Source organism: Chelonoidis abingdonii, chromosome 1, assembly GCF_003597395.2.
Source record: "Chelonoidis abingdonii isolate Lonesome George chromosome 1, CheloAbing_2.0, whole genome shotgun sequence".
Taxonomy (NCBI): Eukaryota; Metazoa; Chordata; order Testudines; family Testudinidae; genus Chelonoidis; species Chelonoidis abingdonii.
This window is the reverse complement of record NC_133769.1, coordinates 134,435,990-134,459,677: the sequence shown is the minus strand read 5'-3', so window position 1 is coordinate 134,459,677 and position 23,688 is coordinate 134,435,990. Positions and strand designations below refer to the sequence as shown.

Genomic DNA, 23,688 nt, shown 5'->3' with positions numbered 1-23,688 from the left:
GTTTCCTAAACTCTTTTGAAAGTAAGAAGACAGTGTGTTATATTTGCAATTTTTTATTATACTTTTTAAAAATCTGCAGTTAGAATGCAAATGTTGGTAGATGCACACATACAAATGGTATTGACCCAGTGTGGAAGGCACACAGCAAATACAACATGCTCTGGTAAATTGAAGGGTCACCACCTTCGATTGCCTTTACTTAAAAAGATTAAATTCATTTTAGGTTGTGTTGATGGACATGTTCTAGCTGAGCTATCCAATAACATCATTCCCATTTGCATTCTATGTTTTCAAAATTCAGTTAGGAACTGGATTTTCTTCCTTCACACCAGACAAAGCATTTTTTAACCTTGTTTTTAGTTGAAACTGATGGTACTCAAAGGTAACAACCATTATTTAAAATCATATTGGTGGGCATATAATAATAACTTGATTAAGAGTTATGGGAGGTGCAAAGGGTTGGGACAGTCTAACCAAAGTATTAATGAGATGACTTTTTTTTTCTGATTTACATTTTATAATAAAAGATTATTGATGACCTCAAGATCTGAGAAAGTTGTAAACATGCTGGCTTAGACTAATGTTCAAGATGAGGTTCACAATATCTTCTGTTTCAAAAATCTCATTCTATGCAGGGTACGATGTATTAACATGCTAAAGGAGTCCACTTCACAAGCCAGAAATGAGTCCACTGTATTCTAGAGCTGCACTGAGGTGGAACAATGTTCCTTCCATCCAATCAGTGGGGTTCCCAGTTGTTACTATACCATGACTGCAGTTAATGATCATTGTCATGACTCTCAAGTGTGTGAAAGAAACTTCCTTCTGCTCTAAAAGATAATCAAGGGTGTAGTGGAGGGAACACAGAATATCCTTCAGTTTACCACAACTGACTCGAGGGCTTGTGAAAACTCCTGGACAGACCAGTGACAAAGTGGCCTCTCCAAAATGGTGTATCTTCTGCTCTGAAGATGTATTAAAGTAGAGCTTAATTTTTTTTTTTTTAAAGTCTATTCACAGTCCATCTCCAGGTGAATATAATAGTTGGCAGACATGGTGTTGCTTACAGCATTGCTACTCAAACTGGTAGTCCACGGACCAATGCCGGTCTGTGAGCCATTGACTACCAGTCCACGGCGAGTTTCCCGTAAGGAAAGAAAGAAAGAAATAATAGTATAATTTAAAAATCACACCGGAATTCCACCAAGAATAGTTATCAGTCGATAAAGTGGACAATATTAACTAATATCATGTTTTCAGAAGCACATATTATAATACTGATAATTATACCATAGCGCTGCAGCATGTTTTGCATGAGATGCGTGAGCGTGCGCTTATCCCACTCCTTCACATATAAAGACCCTGCCCCACTGCCAGTTACTATCAAGAAATTGAATAAAGAACGTCATACAGATCTCTGCGTGTTTGTCATTTGGGACCCCGTCCGAACCCACTGAGCTGAGAATGTAAGTACTAATAATATTATCAGTTTTAATAATGATTTTCTATCCTATCCCACCATACCCCTTACGAGGTAGATAGAGATGATTGAGCCCCACATACCTATTGCCAAATAGACAGTCCTCGCTTCCTCCATATCCATATATCATTTTATACACACTCTCATTGTTCTTACTTATAGCCTTCTCCTCTTCTAGAATCAAACCTACATGTTTCTGCCAGGAAGTTCTCAAAATTCCTTGATTTCTCCATATCTTTCAGACAGGTAAATCTTATTTTTGATGTTCATTATTCATTCTTTCCATATGTTCAAACATCTTAACTTTCCAATTATTATCCTGTTTGGAATTTAATTTTAAAATTTATATTATCTTCTTATCCTAACATTATTTACCCTATTAATCAATGTTCTCCTGCACATATTTCTCAATAAAAGCATTCCCACTGCATTTATTTGGCTTTCATCCTAATATCATAAATTAAGTATATACCCAGGGTAATGGAATTTATATTCATTATTTTTATGCCTGATTTACAGATGGTGAAGCAAGGCCCAATTGACATATTTATCAAAGAGAGACATCCGGTTGCTGAACACGCAAGTAATTCTGAATCAGATGACGGTGATGTAAATGAAACCGAAGTATTGTCAACAAAAAGAATTCGTACTATCTTTACTCGGAAATTTGACTCCTTGAACATTCAGTTCAGTTTTGTAGCCATGAATGATGGTGGAGTGCCAAAACCGCAATGCATTATTTGTGGCGATGTGTTGGCTAATGATGCAATGAAGCCGTCAAAGCTCAAGAGGCATTTAAATACAAAACATAATGAAATTAGTTCAAAGCCAAAAGAGCTCTTCGAAAGAAATGTTGATTTAAAAGACCATCAGAAACAGATCTTTGAAGCGTCACACATAAATACTTGTGCTTTGAGAGCTTCTTATAAAGTAGCACTTCGCATTGCTAAGGCTAAAAAGCCATACACAATCTGCGAGATGCTAGTGATAGGCTGTATTAAAGATGTCTGCATGGAAAGCCGGTGGCAAAGAAAGTAGCTCAGGTGCCACTTTCAAATGACACTATAGCTCGACGAATTCATGATATGGCTCACGGTATGGAAGATCAGGTCACAGGACAGATTAAATTAGCAAAATACCTTTTTTCGCAGGTTGATGAATGTACAGACGTTGCTAATATGGCAGTTCTGATGGTGTATGTGTGCTTTGAACATGAAGGTGATTTGAAAGAAGAGTTTTTTGTTTTCTGCTTCACTACCAACAAAAACAACTAGTGCTGAAGTGTTCAAGACTGTGAACGACTATATCGTTAACAAATGTGGATTGGATTTCAAGTTTGTGTAGGCATATGTTCTGATGGCTCTGCATTCTGGAGTGCTTACCCAGATTATGGTGCTTGCACCCGAATGCAAATCGATGCACTGCTTCCTTCATTGAGAAAGACTTGCAACAAAAAAAATTTCAACAGAACTAAACAGTGTGCTCAGCGAGGTCGTAAAAATTGTGAACCATGTTAAGGCAAATGCTTTAAATTTGAGACTATTCACTGCATTATGTGATATGGGAGCTGATCATAAACAGCTCCTACTGCATGCTGATATACATTGGTTATCGAGGTGAAAAGTCCTGTCAAGAGTATTTGAGCTCTGAAATGAGCTTGCCAAGTTTCTTCAGGACAAAAAAACAAATTGGTCACAATTGTTCCAAGATGTGGATTGGATAGCCAAGCTGGTTTATTTGGCTGATATCTTTGCCATCTTTAGTGATCTCAACACCTTCATGCAGGGAAGGATGGCTTCATGTCTTAGAATGGCAGACAAGATTGACGGACAGAAATGAAAGCTAAAAGCGTGGAAGAGTTGAGTGTCAAGAGATTGTTATGACATTTTTCACAACTTAGCGACAATCATTGCCGATGCAGGTGAAGACCTTGATGTTACATCTCTACAAAACATCATCAGTGAACACTTGACAAATTTGGCAGAATGTTTTGAGTTTTACTTTCCAGCAGAAGAAGATCCATGGAAAGGGACTGGATGGATCCAAAATCCATTTATTCCATTGAAAGATGACTTCACTTTCACTATGGAGGATAAGTTGTTGGAGCTGGCTGCTGACGAAAGATTGAAGATGAGTTTCAAAACTACAACATCACTTGCTTCCTTTTGGATAAAAGTGAAAGCAGAATATCCTGAGTTTACTGAAATTGCTCTGAAAACTCTTCTCCCATTTCCTTAAACATACGTCTGCAAGACTGGCTTCTCAACCATGAGTGTCATTAAGACAAAGTACAGGAATAGTATGGATATTCATTCTCCATTTCGCGTGGCACTTTTCTCAACTGAACCACAACTGGATAAGCTGACAAAGAAGAAGCAGGCTCACCTTTCACATTAGTAAAGGTTAAGGTTTTAACATGCCTGTTATTGTGTTAATAAAATAGTTTATCAATTTGATATTTTATTATGACATATTTTCAAAATTATTATGTCTTCAATTTAATATTACCTATTCCTTTCAATCTTATTTTTTATTTTTTTAAACTGTTAACCGTATTCATTATAATTTTTTATTTTATTACTTATATATAATTTTTATATCATCTTTGTTAGGAGACTTTGCTGGTTTGATTTTTTAATATTTTTATTTGTATTGTAATATTGTATTATTTGTTTACAAAATAAACAAAATAAAGAATGTCTGCCAACTTTTATTATATTCATTATATTGTTTCCGATATAAATTAATATTACTACAAATGTTCAAATAATATTTTCTTGGACTGTAAATGAGTAATAATCATTTTAGACTATCCACATAGATGCACAGCCTTTCAGTCAAGAAAACAAAAACAACAAAATCCCAAGGAACTAATATGATATTTGCCACCTGTTTGCTTTCCTGCCCCTTGTCTGGCTTGTCTGTAAGCTCTTTGGGGCAAGGACTATCTTATACTATATTTTTGTAGAGTGCCTAGCACTATGGGGATTTGATTTGAGGCCTCTAGGTCAGTAGTCCCCAAACTTTTTACCTTGTGCCCCCCCGTCTGTGCCCCCTCTGGAGTTAGGGCCAGGCTGCAGCTCCAGGGGGTGGGGGGCATGAACAGGGGTAAGGTGGGACAAGGCTGGTGCTGCAGCTGGGAGTGGGACCTCAGCCATTGGTCTTAGGCAACAGCCAGGGCCCTGGGCATGGGGCTGGGGCCAGGAGCAGAGTTGGGTCCCCCCTGAATGTTCCTCTCTGCCCCCCTCTTTTGGCACCCCTGCCTCCACTGTAGGTGCTACCACAATATAATTAACAAATAATGATAAAAGCAATCACTAAAATATCACCCATGCAGCTTGGGACACTGCTAAAGATCATCTCTAACTGACCCACAGTCTCATTCTCACTTATTTTGATCTTCAAGATGGGGAAAATCTAAACTTGTCTAACATCTAGTTAAAAATAGCACATTTTCTTTCTTCTTCCTTTTGAAAAATAAAAGTAGATTTGGTTGAAATGTAAAAAAATGGGTTTGGGTTGAGCAAAATTTTCAGATTTTTTTAAAATGTATTTGAATTTGTTAAAATAAAACTAAAAGGGAATTTTCAAACAAAAAGTAATTTCAAACAAACAAAAAATCCAAACACTTTGTTTCAAAAATGTCTAAACAAAATCTTTAGATTTGTTTGGATTTTTTTTCCAGAAGGGAAAAAAAATTGGCAAAATCAAAATGAACTAGCAAAACGTTTTGGTATAGATAACCCTAATTTTTTTGCTGAAAAAAAGTTTTATTTGAAAAAAATTGCCCAATTCTTCCCCTGTGGGGTACATATTACTTTCTACTGGTTACAGATCAGAAAACTGAGGTAGAGAGATGAATTGACTTGCCTTGAGCCACAAAGATAGGTTTTCGTTTTAGGATCTCCTTGCTTGGCTCCCATGCCTCTCTCTAATATTTATATACTCTGAGATTAGACACAGGTGGTGGGAGGGTTCTCTCTCTACTTATGTTGTATCAGAAATCTGGCAATGAATAAAAAGAAAAATAAACTAAAACAACCCAAAAAAGCTAAACCCACCACAATTAAACATTCAATTCTCTTCTTATGTTAATTACTTGAGCAAACAATTAAAGGGGGCAAAACAAATGTAGGAACCCTTCATGTACACTGCTACGTGCCCATAAATTTCATTGAAGTCACCAGGGGTTGTAGGTGCTTTCAGGAAGCTGTCTATGAATGAAATGAATGAATAAACAAAAATGCCCGCTGCATGTGCTATTTCAGAACCAGACCAGACAGCAAGTGTGAAAAATTAGGATGGGTGTGGGGGTAATAGGCACCTATATAAGACAAAGTCCCAAAAAACAGAACTGTCCCTATAAAATCAGGATATCTGGTCACCCTAGCTAGGGCTGTTGTAAATCCTAATAGAAAATTAAACAGTTTATGAGATTATTTCTATTTTTTCCCCTTGAAGATTTGTTTTGCTTTGTATCTGTTAGGCCAGTCAAAGAGTAACAGTCAAAGCTTTGTGTGTGGGCATTAAATCATTTCAGTAACATGCTGTGAATTCCTCTGCAGTATAGGGGTTGGTCACCAAAGGAGAAAAATGATGATGGCAGAAATTTTGCTGTTGAACGTGAACAGAAAGAAATCAGAGGAAGAAATGTTATAAACAATAATAGGGCAGTACAAAGTGTTCCAATCCAACTCCAAATGAAGCCCAGGGAGCGTCTTTTGGTGGACTTAATGGGAGTTGGATCAGGCCCTATTAGAGAAGAGCTGTGAAAAACCCCAGCCCAAATTCCCAACCATGCTGTACACCATCCTGCAACCCTCTCTCAACCAGCCCGCATTCCCCAGCACCTCGCCCTCCTGGCCCTTCCAGCTTGCACAGCCTTGCTGTCCTTCCCCCATCACACAGACCTGCATGGTTCCTCTCAGCATCATTCCCTCACATTTTGGTGTTCCTGCTACACCCCATTCATTCTCTTCATTACATTCATTCCGCACACCCACTGAATACTGGAATGGTGCCACAGTTCTTTGACACATTTTCTGACCAACATATACACAATGTGTAACTTGGCCTATGGGATATGTGCATGGATCATTTTACCTCGTCCGGTTATAAGGTCTTCTAACTTGGTTTCTTCTACTTAGCTCCCCCAAAAATGTACACAGACTCAAACGGTTCAAGTGTATCCACTTACTGGAATCTGGTTTATTTCACAAAACAGAACAGCTCAGCTCAACTCAAGTCTTCCAGCCCTCTTTCCCAAGCTTACCTGCTCCTCCAACTAGATTTCACAGCCCTTAAGTCCTCTCAAAACCAAGCCTCCTTCCTAGCTTCACCCAAAACTTTTCCCAGACACGTCTTCTGCTCCTGCTCCCTGCAGATATCTCCCACCAGATGTTCTACCTGGCTGGTACAGATTCCCTTTCCTGACCCCAAGTTTCCCTTATCTGTCTGGGTCAGCTCTTCTCTTAAAGGAAGCCTCATTACCAGGTTGCTGTCACGTGAGGCTTTCACCTCACATAGCTGTCAGTCAAGGTCTTGAAATGTACTGCAGGAATGCATGCATGCACTCCAGGCCTGTTACAAGATGCAACTGGGCACCATTTTGTCTAAATATTGGGATTTTAATGAATTCTAAATCATGAATGTCTTTGCTTTCCTAGATAGGTCTTGCAATTTTCATGTTATTTTAATTTAACTCTTATCATCTGTATATTTTTGTTTTTCAGTGTCCACTGAAGTGATAACGCATCTTTTCATATATTGAGTTTCAAGAGACATCATCACTTAATTAGGACAAGTAGTGATACCATAAAAGCCATTACCAAACTTTGTGAGGATTAAGACAGTACTTGCATTATAGCACTCAGCTATTTCAAAGTATTCTTTTACAAAGCCCCTATTGAAATCAATCTGCTATATTTATAGTGCTCTGAAATGCAAGTAGCTCCATACTCAACACACTGCACTAAAGTACAACAGAATTTGGATTCAGGGGATTGGTGGGGAAAGGCTACAGCTTTATTAAGGCAAAATTGACAGTAAATAAAAGTCAGCAACAACAGACATAAAACAAGAGACCATCCAGCCTCCAGAAAAACTGCCGCTCTAAAATCTACACCTTCTGGGCATCTCAGGTTTTAATCAATATTTATCATCACTGTCCAGCTCTACCTGCATCTTAATAAGGATGTATGGACAGCCTTCTCCGCTTGAGTCCTATCCTTGTCATGACACACTCTCCACCTTACTGGGCATGGTATTTTTTTAAGCCTTCACAATATACTACTTTCCCAGCATACTGGGAATTACTGGTAACTCTTCTCTTCCTATAAACATCTCCAGCAATGACTGGCCTGCAACCCACTTGAAATTTGCACAACCTCCGTGACCTCTTCTCAGTGAACAAACCTGGGATAAACAACATTTATGATCCTGGTGAAAGACTTTAACAAATTATCTTGCCTCAGATAGTGCAGCCCCCACTGGCCAAACCCACTGCCAAAGGTAGCTCAATCTAACATAGGGCAAAAGGACTGTTATATGGCTGGGACCTGCAAGGTATGTGGGCAGCTGGTCACTAGACCCCAGTTCAGCAAAACACTTAAACTTGTACATAACTTTTTAAGAAGGAAGAGTATGGGCTATTGACAATGCTACCCTCCTGCTTCTGAATGAATGCATGTACTTTGTAAGTACTTTGTAGTAAGCACGGCCTTCTTCCAAATCCATCAGCTGTTGGTTTCTCTCCACAGGAAGCAGGGAAGCAGCATTCACCTATGCCATTACCGCTGCTGGGGTTGCACATGCTGTCACTGCCGCCTGCAGCCAGGGCAACCTCAGCAACTGTGGCTGTGACCGAGAGAAACAGGGCTACTACAACCAGGAGGAGGGCTGGAAATGGGGAGGCTGCTCTGCGGATTTCAGATACGGCATTGAATTTTCCAGGAAGTTTGTTGATGCCCGAGAAATCAAAAAGAATGCACGGAGACTGATGAACTTGCACAACAATGAGGCTGGAAGAAAGGTATTCTAGATGGGACGGGAAGGGGATAACATGCTCTTTAGAGGGTGGGGGGTCCTTTTAATTTGCAACTGAACTTAAGTGGGGCTGGTTATAGCAAGCAATGCCCCCAGTCTTCACCCTCCTTCTAGACTGTTATTCTGTGCTCATCTCAACGTTATCTAATGGTGTTTAATGCCTATATTTGTTTCAGATTCAGAAATGAGTTTAGGCCAAAGCTCCATTAACTACTCCACAGTTTATGTGCCTCTAACCATTTCTACTTCCTTAGACCCCCTTCCAAGCTCTCTTGAAATTAGGCATGATCTTGCAGGAATTGTCATTGGTAGTGCTATATCTTTGCATTTTCTCTCCATGGAAAGATTTCTATGTTGCTGAACTCCAACAACTCCAGTAGTTCCTCATTCCACCCAAAGGCAAAATGCTGCTTGGAGCATGCCTCTAATCAAACACATACTTTGCAGCAAATGCATAACTGTCAATTTCACATTGGTGGAGTGCATATAACCACATGATCACTAGACAAGTGTTACTTAATCTTTGGAAGAAGACACACACTTAAATGTCTACAATCATGATTTAGCTGCTTGCCAATGAAACAGTAAACGTAATGGAATTATGCCAATTTATGCCAGTTGAAGATTTAACTCCATGGCTCCAAAAGTTTGCCTTTTGAAAATTTAAATATGCCCTTTTTCATAATACATCACCACACTCAAGAGATTTTGTTAAAGTTTTGAAAAATGTTTTCAGCCTAAGAAATAAGGGTACTAATTTTCCAAGATGAAGCTGCTGTATGAATTGAATTATGTATTCTACTGCAGGGATTCTCAACCTTTTTCCTTCTGAGGCCCTGCCAACATGCTATAAAAACTCTATGGCCCACCTGTGCCAAAACAACTGTTTTTCAGCATATAAAAGCCAGAGTCAGTGTTAGGGAGTAGCAAGCAGGGCAATTGCCTGGGGCCCCACAAAACTAATTTGCTCAGGTTTCAGCATCAGTTCCAGGTGGTGGGGCTCAGGGCCACAGCAAATTTAATGGCAGCCCTGCTTAGAGGACCCCTGATGCCTGCTCACAGACCCCCCAGAGGGCCACGGACCCCTGGTTGAGAACCACTGTTCTACTGTACAGAAAGAGAATTTCAGTCTATCAGAGACCAGAAAAAAAAAATCAGACATTATTCCTTGCAAATTTCCTTCCCTAAACAATTGTGCGTTTTTGCTGTCTGCTGCTCACTAGCTGTTGTATTCCACCCCAGAGGTGGCTCATTTTTGATGGAGTCTGAAGCAATTCCTGTACTGTATTTTGAAAGACATATGATAGCAATCCATGCATAAAACTCTTAGGGGTTGCAATGGGAGCTCTGTACAAAAACTGAGGGTAGAATATGGCCGTAGTTTGTAAAATGCATTGAAATCAAAGGCATTACATAATTGCAAGAGAAAGAAAGAGAAAATGGAGTGAATGATCCAGAGTGTGGAATGGGAACCAGGAATTCGTGAACAGGGGAGCACTAGACATTTTTATGCCACAGGTGGAATGCGGGAGGCAAATCACCTGGAGTGCATGATGGAAAGGCATCATAAGAATGGAAGGCATCCTTAAAAAGGGTGATCTCTACATGGGAAAGTTCTCCTGACTGGCATGGGTGGGGAGGGCAGGCAGCCAGGACATGGCTCCAGGCCCAATTGATGCTGTTAGTCCGGGGCTGGTTGTCTCTTCTTTGCTTCAGCACTTCATGTATCTCAGAAGACATGTATTGGGTTGTACACCCAGAATAATAAAGCTAGTCACTGAATTTCTGAAGTAAAGCACTTATTTGTATTATAGTAGCGTCTAGAGTCTCCAACTGATATCAGGGTCCCATTGTGATAGCTGCTGTACACACTCATAGTAGATGGTCCCTGCCTTGCCAGCTTACAATTTAAATAAACAAGACAGACAAAAGACGTGAGTGGAAAAGGCTGAAATGATTTGCCTAAAGTCACACAATAGGTCAATGAAAGATCCGGGAATAGAATCCAGGGCTCCTGACTCCCAGTCCACTGCTCTATTCTATACTAAACCACACTGCCTAGTCTAATTAAACTAATTATAATATCAGGTGAAACTTCATAAACAGGAGGAAAGTAACCAAAGAACTTCCTAGATTACCACATGAATACCTCTGGAAGGAATTTTCCGGAAAATAAATTTGCACTAGTATTTGTGAGGATTTCACTTTCTGCAAACATTCTGGCAAATGCTAGGAACATGTGCCATTAATCTTAACTTTTTGTTAAATGGTCAAAACAATGACCAACTCTCAAGGTACATCTCGATTAGAAAATAGGTTTCTTGTTTGCTTGCTTAGTAGGGGAAGGAAAGGAAGATCAATTGGTAACAGAAATATAATGCTGAATCTTAACCCCTTGGACTTTTGGGAAGCTAGATCCATCTCTACTTGATTGTTCTAGATGGCAACATGGAATACAATCAATCTGAAAGTTTGGAGGAAGCCTGGATATGATCGTCATGGCTCAGGGGCTTACCTATTAAGAACCAATATGAATACAACCTTCAATTGCTCTGAACATGAGTCAAAGACAAGTAATACAAGACATCATTTGTTATGTCACTTATCTTTTCTGCCTTCAGAATTTGCCAACTATGAGCGCCGTTCTCTGTAGCACTGTCTGATGAATGGAATAGCTGTCTGGTGGTATTATGGCTACCTACCACAGAATCACTGTTAACAAAAAGGTGTAAGGTATCCCTTCCCCACCTACAGCCTGATCCAACCCCTTACTGAAGTCAATGAAAACATTCTCATTGAGTGCAATAGGCTTTGGATCAGGATCTAAGACTCCATCATTTGGATGGCTGCATTCCTGTGGAGGCTGGTTAACATTTTAGGACCCAGAGGCAGCACTGAGAAGAATGAAAGTCTACACAAGTGGAGTCTTCCACGAATGCTTCCAATTCCCCTGATGGAGTGACACACCTGCTTTCATATATAGCTAAATGGCTCTGGCTCTTATAACCATAGTAGAGCCTGTAAGGTTTTGCTAATAGGATAGCCCCCGAAAGAGGCAGCTATTTGGGCTTTTCAGGATTTTTTTTTAAGCTGGACTTTTCTAATTGCTCTGCATTGCACTTCCAAGTATTGTTCAAACTAATAGCAAGTTTGTGATTTTTTTTATATATGACAAAGTTGACATCAGTGCAGTTTGGAAGAAATAGATACCTAGGACTGTTGATGAAATAATAATTTGCTACTGATGGAAGACCTGAGCTGTGCTATAACATATCACTAAGGTGTATAAAATACTGAAGTACCTACCTTCATTCATCCCTACCAGTCATCCATTCCATGCATCCGAAGAAGTGGGCTGTAGCCCACGAAACCTTATGCTCAAATAAATTTGTTAGTCTCTAAGGTGCCACAAGTACTTCTGTTCTTTTTGCGGATACAGACTAACACAGCCGCTACTCTGAAACCTAACTTCAGTGTAATTTTTGAAATGACTGCTATAGATCAGAATTATCTGAACCCCCTCTTCCCTCCACCCCCAACTGGAAGTCTAATGCAAGTGTTAGTGTGAAAGGCTGGAAATCAATAAAAGGCTTGGTGCAAATCTGAGTGGTTACAAAAGTTGTTTGTGGACAAAACTTTGATATAACAACTAAAAAATAAATGTCGATAAAATCCAGTAAACAACTGATGCCATTTTATGAGAGACGCAGCTTTCTACTATGTATTTTAGGAAGAAGCTGTATTATGGAATTCAGAAAGAGTAACCTCTAGGAACGTGTGCCATTAATCTTCACTTTTTATTAAAAGGTCAAAACAATGACCAACTCTCACGGTACATCTCAATTAGAAAATATGTTTCTTGTTTGCTTGCTTTTTAGGGGAAGGAAAGGAAGATCAATTGGTAACAGATCACTGCTTTTACCAGACAGATGAAAATAAATGTTTCCAACAGTTTATCAGTCAATTAGGTTCTGACTAGATAGTCACTGTGGTTATGTGGAGAAAATATTGGGCTATTTTTTATTTCCAGAAACGCACACTAACACTGAATGCCAGAAGCTCCACCCCCAAATTTAGTCTTTTGTAATGTCAATGGGTTTTCTTCTGAATGCCTGGAAGATAACATCTTATTTTATAGCTGAAAAAATGAGTGTGGAGGGACAAAAAGTGTTCAGTGTCTCTTTAAAACAGATTATTCAATTACTTGGGACATTTTCGTATAAACGACAACTATTTCTCACAGCTCCTGGAGCCACAGAACTGGTTTTGGCTGATATGATTTGGCTGTAGCACAGCTAATGAGTTTATTTGTTGGTTATCGTTTATAATGTATAGTATCTAAAGAAACAATTTTAACATGAAGTATTACCTCAGGACAAGAACATCCTATGTTAACTGTAATATTTATGTCCCAGAATAAAAGGCCCAGTCCTGCAAGGTGCTATTTCCTGAGATACGCAAAGTACTCTCAATTCTCAGTGTCTTCAATGAGAGCTGAGAGGGCCAAGCAGTTCCCAGAAAAGCATTCAAGATAAAATTTTCAATAGTGCATAAGTGACTTAGGAACATAAACTCATTTTCAAAAATGATTTAAGGCACTTCTGCGTTTAAGGGCCTTAGATTCCTTATGCACTTCTGAAAGTGGGATTTCAGTTCCTAATTACTTAGGTTCTTTTGAAAATTTTACTCTCAATGACTTGTAGAATTGGGTCCATCATTTGCGGATACATTTTTTCCCCTATAAGAGACAAACTACTTCACTAGACATCCATTTTGAATAGATTTGTGAAGAAAAAAGGTTTTGGTAATTCTTCTTAGTAGCTTATTTCCCTCACTCAAATTCTTCTGCAGAAAGATATAAATCCAACTTTCAAAAGGCTCTTAGTTACAACTTGGATTGGTCAGATGGACAGCTAAAGCTTATCCATATTTACATAACATAAGTATAATTTCTTGAGTCTGAAAACCTTGGCTCAGAATCTCTTGAAGGAGAGTTCTTTGCTTCAATTAGATGAAAATATAGCTTCTTGCCCAGTGTTTTGGCCACTTTGATTGGAACCAAAAGAGGAAAAACATAGGGGGAAAACCAAACATTTCAAAACTTACAAAAACATTCAATTCTAGAAACTAACAAAGGTTTGTGGGGTTCTGTTTTAGTTTTTATACCCATACCTACTATACAGTGTATGTAGTGTACACTCATCATACATACAATAAAATTGTCATTATTTCCTGGGATTGTGGTTTATAGCCAAAATAATGGGATGACAGACACCCAAACAATACTTTAAAAACTATTTCCATTTATTTTTACTTAAATTTTTAGTCAACAGATTTTTTAAAAAAGTCAACCAGCTGTATAGGTGGTTAAAATATTACACACACAAAATATAATGAAAAACTTCAAACAGATTTTTGTGTGCATGTGTGTTTGCGGTGGGGGGGGGAGTTCCCCCTCAAATTTGAAATTTCTAGCAATAAGTCATTGAAAAATTGAATTTCAGAAAATTTTGGTTACTCTTATTGCTCAAAGCTGAGATATATTTTCCCTCAGAAGCTATTTTCTGTTTACCAGCTGGGGAAATTCTCCAGGAGAGGCCTATCTGCAAGGGCAGGAAACAGTTGTAGGAGTTGGTGGATAAGGCTCTATGGCCCATCCTTTTATGGCCCTGGCAAGAACAGCCCTTGTTTGCTAGGCAATAGTTTTTGGACCCCACTCATATTTCCCCCACTAAACAGGAGATTTTGGGTGAGGGGAGGGAGGAATGGACTGTCTTCACCAGGAAGTCTTGTTGGGCATACGGTAGAGATAGTGGACTGGATTTTATATTCTCTCATACCACAAAATATAAATATTGTTTGGCTGGGAAGTGAGGGTTCAGGGTAGCTCTGCTTCTGACTTGAGAAACATTAGGAGCAACCGTCAGGCTGAAATACCCATATTTTTCATGCTGATGCCAGATCATATGAGACATCGTATGGACCATTACCCTGCTTACATAGGCTATTTTTGGTCCTGTGACCTGCTATTAACAAACAAAATATTAGGGGCATAAAGTTATCACCGCTGAGCAGTAACCATTGCACTAGTATTACAAACTCTCTCTAATTGGGTGAACCATCATCTCACAGATGCTCCTTGAGATTTGCAGTCTGATGGCATTACTAGATCTAGACCTGTTCAGAGATAACGTTATAAATAGTGCCCATTCCTACCTCATAAGCAATAGGCTGCAATGGCTCCACTCTCTCCAGTCTCAGGGGAAATGATGATATACTAGTATATGGAATCAGAATCCATCTCTCTGTCTCTGGATGAGTATTACCAAAGGCAAGAGTCGATCTCCTGCATATTTTAATAGAAAAACCGTTCGAGTTTTCTATTTCTTTGATACTGCAGTTAAAAGTAATATGGGTTTTGTTACATTCAACATCTGGTCCAAAAATGTGCATTTCCACCAAAGAAAACACAAATCAGGAAGGTCAAGCCAAAACACACACAAAATATTACTATTGTTTTTCATATTTTATCCAGATAGGATTTTTAATAGGTACAGAAACTGTATCTGATATAATGCACCTGGGCCTAGATTTGAAATTTACAAAATGGGGCTTGATTTTGCATGGGGGGGGAGAGAAAGGGGTTGCATTTTATTAATTCAGAAAATAATTCTTTCTGTAAGGCTTGTCTACTCGACTTGAGGAGGGCAACACTCACAATTGCATTTTAATATATTATTTATATTGGTGCAAAATCTGTAGAATAAAGATCTTTGCCATTATATTTCACAATTCATGTAAAAAAATCAAGTAGGAGTTAGAAAATTTTACTTGGCAAGACCCTATTGGGGCTGGAGTGGGACTGCTCATGGAAAGTGGATCTAAAGAATGTTCTAATATTAGTCTGAGGCAGGAAGTCAAGTGATGGGAATTTGGTTTGGGAGGCAGATCTTGCTGTAAACTATTCAAGGTTAGATATGAGGCCCTGACATATAACAAATGGAATTTTTGAAGGAGAGAGTCACACAAGCTAATGATTTTTAACCTTTAATCAGGTACCCAACCTGGCAGGGTATGTTAAATCTTAGTAAATCAGTACCTTTAAGGTTCAAGGTCAGAACTACAATGGAAGTTGTGCTGAGACAAACCAAATCAGAGGGAAAAATAGGAAGAGAAAGGTCAGTTTCTCTTCAGTCACAACAGTGAATACACTGGGCCAGATTCTGTCCCCTTGGCTCCTGTTTGGTAGTACCTTACTATGCAAGTAGGAAGCCAGTGAGGATACTCAAGCAGTAAGGTACTACTCAGCATGTGCAAAGGGGAGAATTGGGCTCTTAATGAATATGAATACTGAACACAAGCCACCTGGGGAAAGGGAAGAAATATTATTTTGGTTGGGCCTTAGGCTCCCTGACTTCCAATTTTGTGGGCAAAGTTTTGCACCCACAAATAACTGTGGGCACACATTACAGCATTTAACAATGTAACTACCTGATCATTGGGCCTGAACACAGTGTTGAAACCCCAACCATTCAAAAAGCATGAGCCAGCACTTCCTCCCCAAAAAGCATGAGATTTGCTTTAAAATAATGAATTAATACCGTTTGGGCTCTTCTTGGCTTTCAAGCCTTTAGAGTCACATTTTCAAGTTTTCTCCACAATTATAAAGACTAGAAACTATTTTTAAAGGAAAACTGAGATTCTTGTTTAACAACATTACTCCAGAAGCTTGGGCTCAAGTATCACCAATACCAAATATTGCAAGACCAATGACAAAATGGCAAGAATTAGCACCACTGTGCATATCAGGCAGCTAGCTCTATAAATGATGTTGTCGGAGTCCAGCATGTCAAAAAAGATCACCTAAAGTTCTGGACTGAGGACGTGGGTCAACAACTCCCCTCTTCAGGCACCATGGAACTTTCTACCATAATGGTAAAACTCATCTGTGAGAGAGAGAGAATTTTCTTGAGCACAGGTCTGAGACCATGACACAAACTCTCATAGGAACTAAGAATACTGACAAATCTCACCACCTTCTGCTCCAAGTGCAAGGTGTACCTTGCTTTCTCTAATTTAGAAGCATGTATATTTAAAAGCAAAAAACAGTTGTCCCCTGGGGAGATAATAAGAAAGAGAATGAATCATGGTGACAGATGTTAGATGTTTAATGCGTAACAAGAAGGCACTCGCATATTACAGTGACCTAAGGTGCGGGTGGTATAAAATCTATATAGACTAGAACAGGAGTACCATTTCTGTCCACAGCTTATGTTTGAGTTTTGCTGCTCAGTTATTGCTGATGACTGTGGATATGCTGATTAATGGTTGAAGCTGGGATTCAGGAGTGGTCTGTTTTCTGGTTTCATATTTAAGAATTGTCACCAGTGCTTACAGCAGGTGCTCGGTGCTCCTTTTTAATGGATGTGTATATGTCTAAATGATAATAGATTATTTGTAAGTACAAAATGTATACAATAAAATTGGAGTCAGGATTGAGGGCCTTTGAAAAAAATCAGGCCCTTTATATTTATATAGCACTTTTCATTTGGAAAGATCCCAAAACATGTACATCCAGCACTAATGAAGTGCTGCTGCCTCTAGGATAGAGGGGGCAGGCAAACAGGTCTGTGCAGGGCACGCTGTCCAACAGTCAAGGGGTAAAAGAAGTTTTGGCCATGGTCACCAGCAAAACCCCTACCCTTGCCCTAAGAATGCAATGTCCACACAAAGCAGACTGCCCCCAGGGCTGGAAGAACTTCTAACCTAATGCAGTAAACTGCTTGGAAACCAGTTTTATCTACATCAGAAGAATGAAGGGCTGACTTGACAGTGACTCAATCTGAGCCTGGTTCCTAAGGCTAGATTCAAGGAGCCTAATATATTTTTTAACCAGATACTTAGCCCACTTGTACTTGCTCCGATATGTTGGCAGAAGGGAAGCAAACTAGATATTCTCTTTAATAATGAAACCCCAGAAATTTGGAAAAAGAAAAACATACAATTTAAGTGAAACTCAAACAACTCAGGAGGGCTCCCTCTATTTGCAGGGCTAACCAAAGTTCTACTGCATTTATTTTAAGGCCTTTATTCTTAAGCAGTAAGCACTTTTTGCTTCCCCTCTACTTCATTATGCTATTGTACTCAGATTTTGGCCCTTTTATCCTCTGCCCATTTCAATCATGGTCTGGGATCTGCTGTGAAACCACTGAAGGAGATGAGCTGCACTAGTGCTTCAGTGGAGCTTGGGAGCTCGTATTTCTTGTCCATCATCTTGCTGCATACATACAAGGCAGAAAAATTGGTTTATTTTATTATTAGGTCTGGATTTTCATGAAAAGTTGATGATGATTGTGGGCCAGATTGTGGCTGGGTTTTCACCAGGCATTTAAGGGGCATATGTGGATAGAATTGTTGGGAGCATAAAGGCCTCTATGGGCTGCTATGTTGTCTCCCCTGCAATGCTGTACCAGGCATGGGGAGCAGCTCCACATGTGCTTTCTCCATCCTCCCCCTACCCCTGCAAAAGAGCTGAGTAGCGTAGCTCTGCTGGTGCACTGAGGGAAGTATCTTGTGCCACATACATGCCAGGCACAGGTACTTGGACTGCAGAACAGGGTATACCTAGGAGGCCAACTGTGTCCAACAGTCACAATCTGCCTTTGAGTTTCCCCAGGGATGGCACAAGAACATGCAGCCTTCTGCTTGGGGCTTGTGAGAAAGCCAGAATTGCGCCCTGGATAGATTTCTAAGCACAAGGGGCCACAATCCTGGATTGGAACCTTTAGGCACTAATGCAACATAAATATTAACTAATAATAAAAATTCCTGTTTATCCTTAGCTTTACAGGACCCTTTGTGGATCTGGTGCAAGGACCATGTGTATGGCCAGCCATTGCCCGGTCTTAGGCTAGATCAATTGAGGGTGATGTTCTAGGGGTTTGGCTGGTCAGTAGGTGGATATCTAATATAGGCTGATGTTTTAAGTATTTAATGAGCAGAGATGCCATGGCAACGACACAAATTATTCAATGAATATTAGAGCAGATCAAAATATTTAAAAAATCCTACTTTGTTTAACCTTTTTGAAAAAAATGCAATCAACATTTCAAAAAATCAAAATGTATCACTATTTTTTTCTTTTATTATTTTCCATTTTCAAAATAAGATTTCAAAAATGAATTTTTTGGTCAGTATTGCCACGTGGTAGGTTTCCTCCTCACTTCTCCTCCCCCTCCAAACATAATTTTATATTTATTTCAAAATTTAAAAAATTACTTTCAAAACTGTTTCAAAGCAGAAAAAGAAACATTTTTTTTGATAAAATTTCTTATAATAAATGTCACAAAATCTTTTGAAAAACAAGTTTTTGTGACAAACAAAAGAATATTTATTAAAAAGGCATATACAAAATTTCAACCAACTTTAATAAATATTAACTATAAACAGTGATTTAGGCAAATTTTAGTATAGTTTTTTTCTCCTAAAATAATATATATATGTATACACATACAGGTTCTTGAAGAGAGAATGAAATTGGAATGCAAGTGTCATGGTGTTTCAGGTTCCTGTACAACTAAGACCTGCTGGACCACGCTTCCTAAATTCAGAGAGATTGGATATATTTTGAAAGAAAAGTATAATGCTGCAGTACAAGTGGAGGTGGTACGGGCCAGTCGGCTACGACAGCCAACCTTCCTGAAGATCAAGCAGATCAGGAGTTATCAGAAACCAATGGAAACAGATCTGGTGTATATCGAAAAGTCGCCCAACTACTGTGAGGAAGATGCTTCCACAGGGAGCGTTGGTACCCAGGGGCGACTCTGTAACCGTACATCTCCTAATGCAGACGGGTGTGACATGATGTGCTGTGGAAGGGGTTACAACACACACCAGTACACAAAAGTGTGGCAGTGTAATTGCAAATTCCACTGGTGCTGCTTTGTGAAGTGCAACACGTGCAGTGAGCGGACAGAGGTGTTCACCTGCAAATAGTGGCCTATGATTAACAAACGGAACAAATCACCACAAGTGAAGAAAGTGGAGTATGACAAACAACTACAGCATCATTTTGCACATCTACTTTTCTTTGGGAAAAGAAATCTCTCCCCACCACTTATACTTCTAAGGATGATGCATTTTGGGCTTGCTGGCCGTTGTGACTGCAATGGAAATAAGGGCAACAGAATTAAGGTGATGTTGACAAACACATGCAACTTTTTCTTTTGTTTGTTTTTTACTGCAATTTGGGTGTTGTAGAGTTTTCCTATTAGATTTTTAAGTTATACATATCAGAGAAGATGACTGAATTACAGATCCCAGGAGGGTTAAAGAAAAGACACTTTTTTCATATTTTACAAAAAAACAAAAACTTCAACAAAAAAACCACAAAAAAAGCCCTGTGCAAATAAGACTTTTTTTTTTTTAAGACAATGAAACTTCCACTGAAAAAACCATCACTATTGCTGCAAAAATATTAATTCTAAAAAAGCAAGTATAGCAAAAACTAAGACTGATAGTGAGGCAAAAAATATTAAAATGGAAAAACTCCACTATCAATTTGAAAAATAAAGTTAGCAAAATTACATCAGCTGCCAGTGACACTGGAACTCTATAAATGAACATTAAAAAATATTATTTATGTTTTTATAGTATCGAAAAATTCTAAGCACTAACGGGTAGCTATGTCTTAATTCTGTACTAAATGTAAACTTATTGGAACTCTGACTTTATGATTTTTGTATTTGGTTCTCCCTAAGTTCTTCAATGCTACTGATGTATTGTCACTCCACTACTAGAGAGTTCAAATACTGTAGGCTTTAAGCAATGATCAGAATTGAGCAGTAAGATCATGCAAAACTGTGGTTACAAATGCTTGATACAGTGGTTTCCTGCCCATCCCCAAATAAGAACTAGCATTAAGATTCAGAGGTGAGGCAGGGAGCACCTATTTTCATCTTGGCATGGGTAGTTTTAAGGCACAAAGACATGCTTCAACAGGTATTAAAGGTTTTGGTTTGAAGAGAAATGCCATAGCAGGATCTTTCAAGCAATTACACTTTCTTTGCAAGAGTTAAAACAGCCTAATAATTTCCAGCACAAACTTGCCCAATACTAATATTGTGAAAGAGCTTGCTCACGCTAAGCTAGGAAATTAATAAAATACAGTAGCTGAACTCCATGTTGCTATAATCTCTGATTCATGATGGCTTAATTAGCGTACCACACAAAGCTAATAAATTGCTGATGGGTTAGTCTGGGTTACTTTTTAAATGTCATCATTATTCTAAAGTTGGCAACAGTATGTTACTCCCAGCCCCTGGTAAATATTTGGAATGTTAAGAAAGAAGTTGAATCTTTATACCTCTGTTCAGCTCCAACTCACACTCCCTTTTCCCCAAAAAGAATAATTTTTTTTAAATCTCTATTCAGATTAGTATTGTAAATCAGAGCGAATTTAAACCACAAGAGCCAGATATGCCCAGCTGCAATAAAACCGCTCCCATAAACACACAGCAAGTGTAATTTGTAGCAAGTGCCACTATCTGGCTGGCAGGAAACATGGATTAAATAGTGCCTAGATACTGTAATGTGGACATTCAGTTTTGTATTTTAAAGAGTCATCTACGAATTATTCCTAAACTTTTGGGCCTACATTTTCAAAAGTGACCAGTAATTTTGAGTACTGACTTGAGACTCTGAAAGGGATGTGACTTTCAAGTGTTGAGCACCTATCTTCTGAAAATCAGGCTCCTTTAAAGAGTCTCCAATGGAGCACCCAGAAATTGAAGCACCCAAAATCACTTATGAAAATCCCAGCCCATGGTCTAAATCCATCTTTTGAATAAATGAGCACAACTCAGTTGAAGAGGCTGCCCCCTGTTATGCCAGAACCAAGCTATACAATTTAACGCCCCTTTTGATTCATGGGTATTGTTGTTGAACAATAATTATATACTGTACTTTCAGCTCATTCCTGACAAGAAGCAAAGAAAGCTCCCATGCACAGTAATGCACGGTCATATGGTACTAGATACTGTAAATATATTAGAATAGTATTTGTTAAGTACAATTGAGGAATCAATTAAGTTATATTATTGTATATCGTTTAAATGTCTATAGAGTATTTTAAATTATTGTGAACTACACTGAGTAAAAAAAAATATATATTATAACAACCACCACCCCAAAAAGTGGACCAAAATGAAACTTCCTCACCCACCCACTATTTTAAATAGCTACGTCAGCTATTCTTCATGTTGATGATTCTACTGTGGATTTGACTTCCAGAATCTAATGTGTCAGATCATTCTATAAAAGTTTTGCTCATTTGGGGTGGGGTGTTTAGTAAGGTACTATATAGCACAAAGCAGGGGCTGACCACAAAACATGGACTTTGCTTTACGTACAGAATAAAAAACAGTTTAAGTGTGTTTGGGTCAGAAAGCACCATTGCCCATACTGAACTAAAACACACATAAAATGACATCAAACCTATTCACAAAAGAAAATAGCTTACAAATAACTTTTCTTGGGAAAAAAAAAGTAGTTCAATGTCAAATAGCTGTGACAATAGGAGGTTTGAAAGCTTCCAGCGACACAACATGGTTTACAGTAATTTGCAATGACAGAGCTCAGAATACTGTATGTTATTAAAGAATTTTAAGAACAAAGTTTAATTTGTTTACTACGTTAATGTTGTATAGCAAACAAAAAACAAAACGTGAAATGCATTTCTATTAAAACTTAACTCTCCCCTCTTCTCAGCCTCTCTTCTTTTGTTTTTGTTAACTTACCTCTTTTAAACAATATGGCATTTAAAAATGTGTGCAATAACCATTTGGGTTAAAGCCTACTTTTGAATGGCACGCTGTATGCTCCCAAGTCTACAGCAGCTGTATGCGTGTGGGTCAAGATATTAATGGAAGGTCCTTGCATTAATAAAGTCCAAAGTCCTCAATGTATACTGCAGATGAGTGAACACGGGAGGATAATGAGGTACATACAAGAAGTATGTGAACTTTGTAGGTCTTGACAGAACAAAGGACTTCAAGTTAACAGGATTATTCACATGCTTAAAGTTACATACATGTTTAACTACCTTGCTGAATCAGGACCTAAGAGGAACTTTTATAACATTAAACACTTTGGTTACAGGAGAAATAATCTTCTCAATATATATGCCATTAGTGTCTTTTTGTCTAAATCTAGACAATATGATTTGTTGTAATATTTTTCCCCTCAGAGAAGATATCTAACTAGATATATAGCCAAAGTCTGTGTAAACTAAACCCAGAGTAACTTCATTGAAATGAATCAATTTACTCTGGGTTTACACTAGTGTAAATGTGAGCAGAATTTTGCCCACAGATTCCAGAGAGAATACTGCACCTTTTAACTACATCATGAGAAACCTATTAACAGAGTTGTATGAAAATTTCATAGTAAATTATAATAATTACATTTCTACAACAAATCTGGAGAGTACATGAATCTCATCAAAAGTTTTGTAAAACTTTTAACAAACCTAAAACAAGTTGTGAGTGGAAGAAGTTGCAGGAAGCCATATGGTTCCAATCACATTTTACTGTGAATTTTTTTGCATTTGGTCAAACCTAAAACACAAATCAATTTTGGGGATGGGATGAGGGTCACGGAACAAAAATGCTTCCCTTATACTTAGCTTCCCTTGGAAATAACTTGATAGCATGTATTCCTTTTGGCCATGGAGAAAAGATATCAATGCTTCAACTCTTGGGAACTGAAACCTCTGAGATCTACAGATATCTGCTTCTCTGAAGCTTGAAACAATTAGCAAACATGGCAATTGTCACAGCTGGACAGAATGATTGCCCATTCCACTTTTGATCATTAAGAGGTATTATTGTAATGACAGTGCCCAGAATGAACTTGGAACTGTAAGTATAGGAGCAAACACCCAGGATTTTTTTGCAGAATCACAGCAATAAGAGAGGATGCAGTGTATATATACAAATCAAACTATTTCCAGAGGCAAACATGGAAGTACCAGGGGAAGAAAGTTGTTATACCGTAGTGTAAGTTCATGGTATTGATTTTGCCAGACATTTACTGCACACAGAACAAACACAGGATACGCAGAACTTCAAATGTCAATTTTCTTCCTCAACTGCAAGCCCCTGTTT

General features: G+C 38.5%; 1 protein-coding gene across 2 annotated transcripts in view; it reads left to right on the top strand.

The window, feature by feature from the left end:
• WNT7B (Wnt family member 7B) overlaps positions 1 to 22,225 on the top strand; it is a 145,523-nt gene extending 123,298 nt beyond the window's left edge. For both annotated transcript variants that reach the window (XM_032763006.1, XM_032763005.1), the window contains exons 3-4: positions 8,239 to 8,510; positions 19,040 to 22,225. In XM_032763006.1, coding sequence (XP_032618897.1) covers positions 8,239 to 8,510; positions 19,040 to 19,519 — 752 coding nt within the window. In that variant the 3' untranslated portion in view covers positions 19,520 to 22,225. The remainder of the gene's footprint in view (positions 1 to 8,238; positions 8,511 to 19,039) is intronic.
• The last annotated feature ends 1,463 nt before the right edge of the window (positions 22,226 to 23,688 follow it).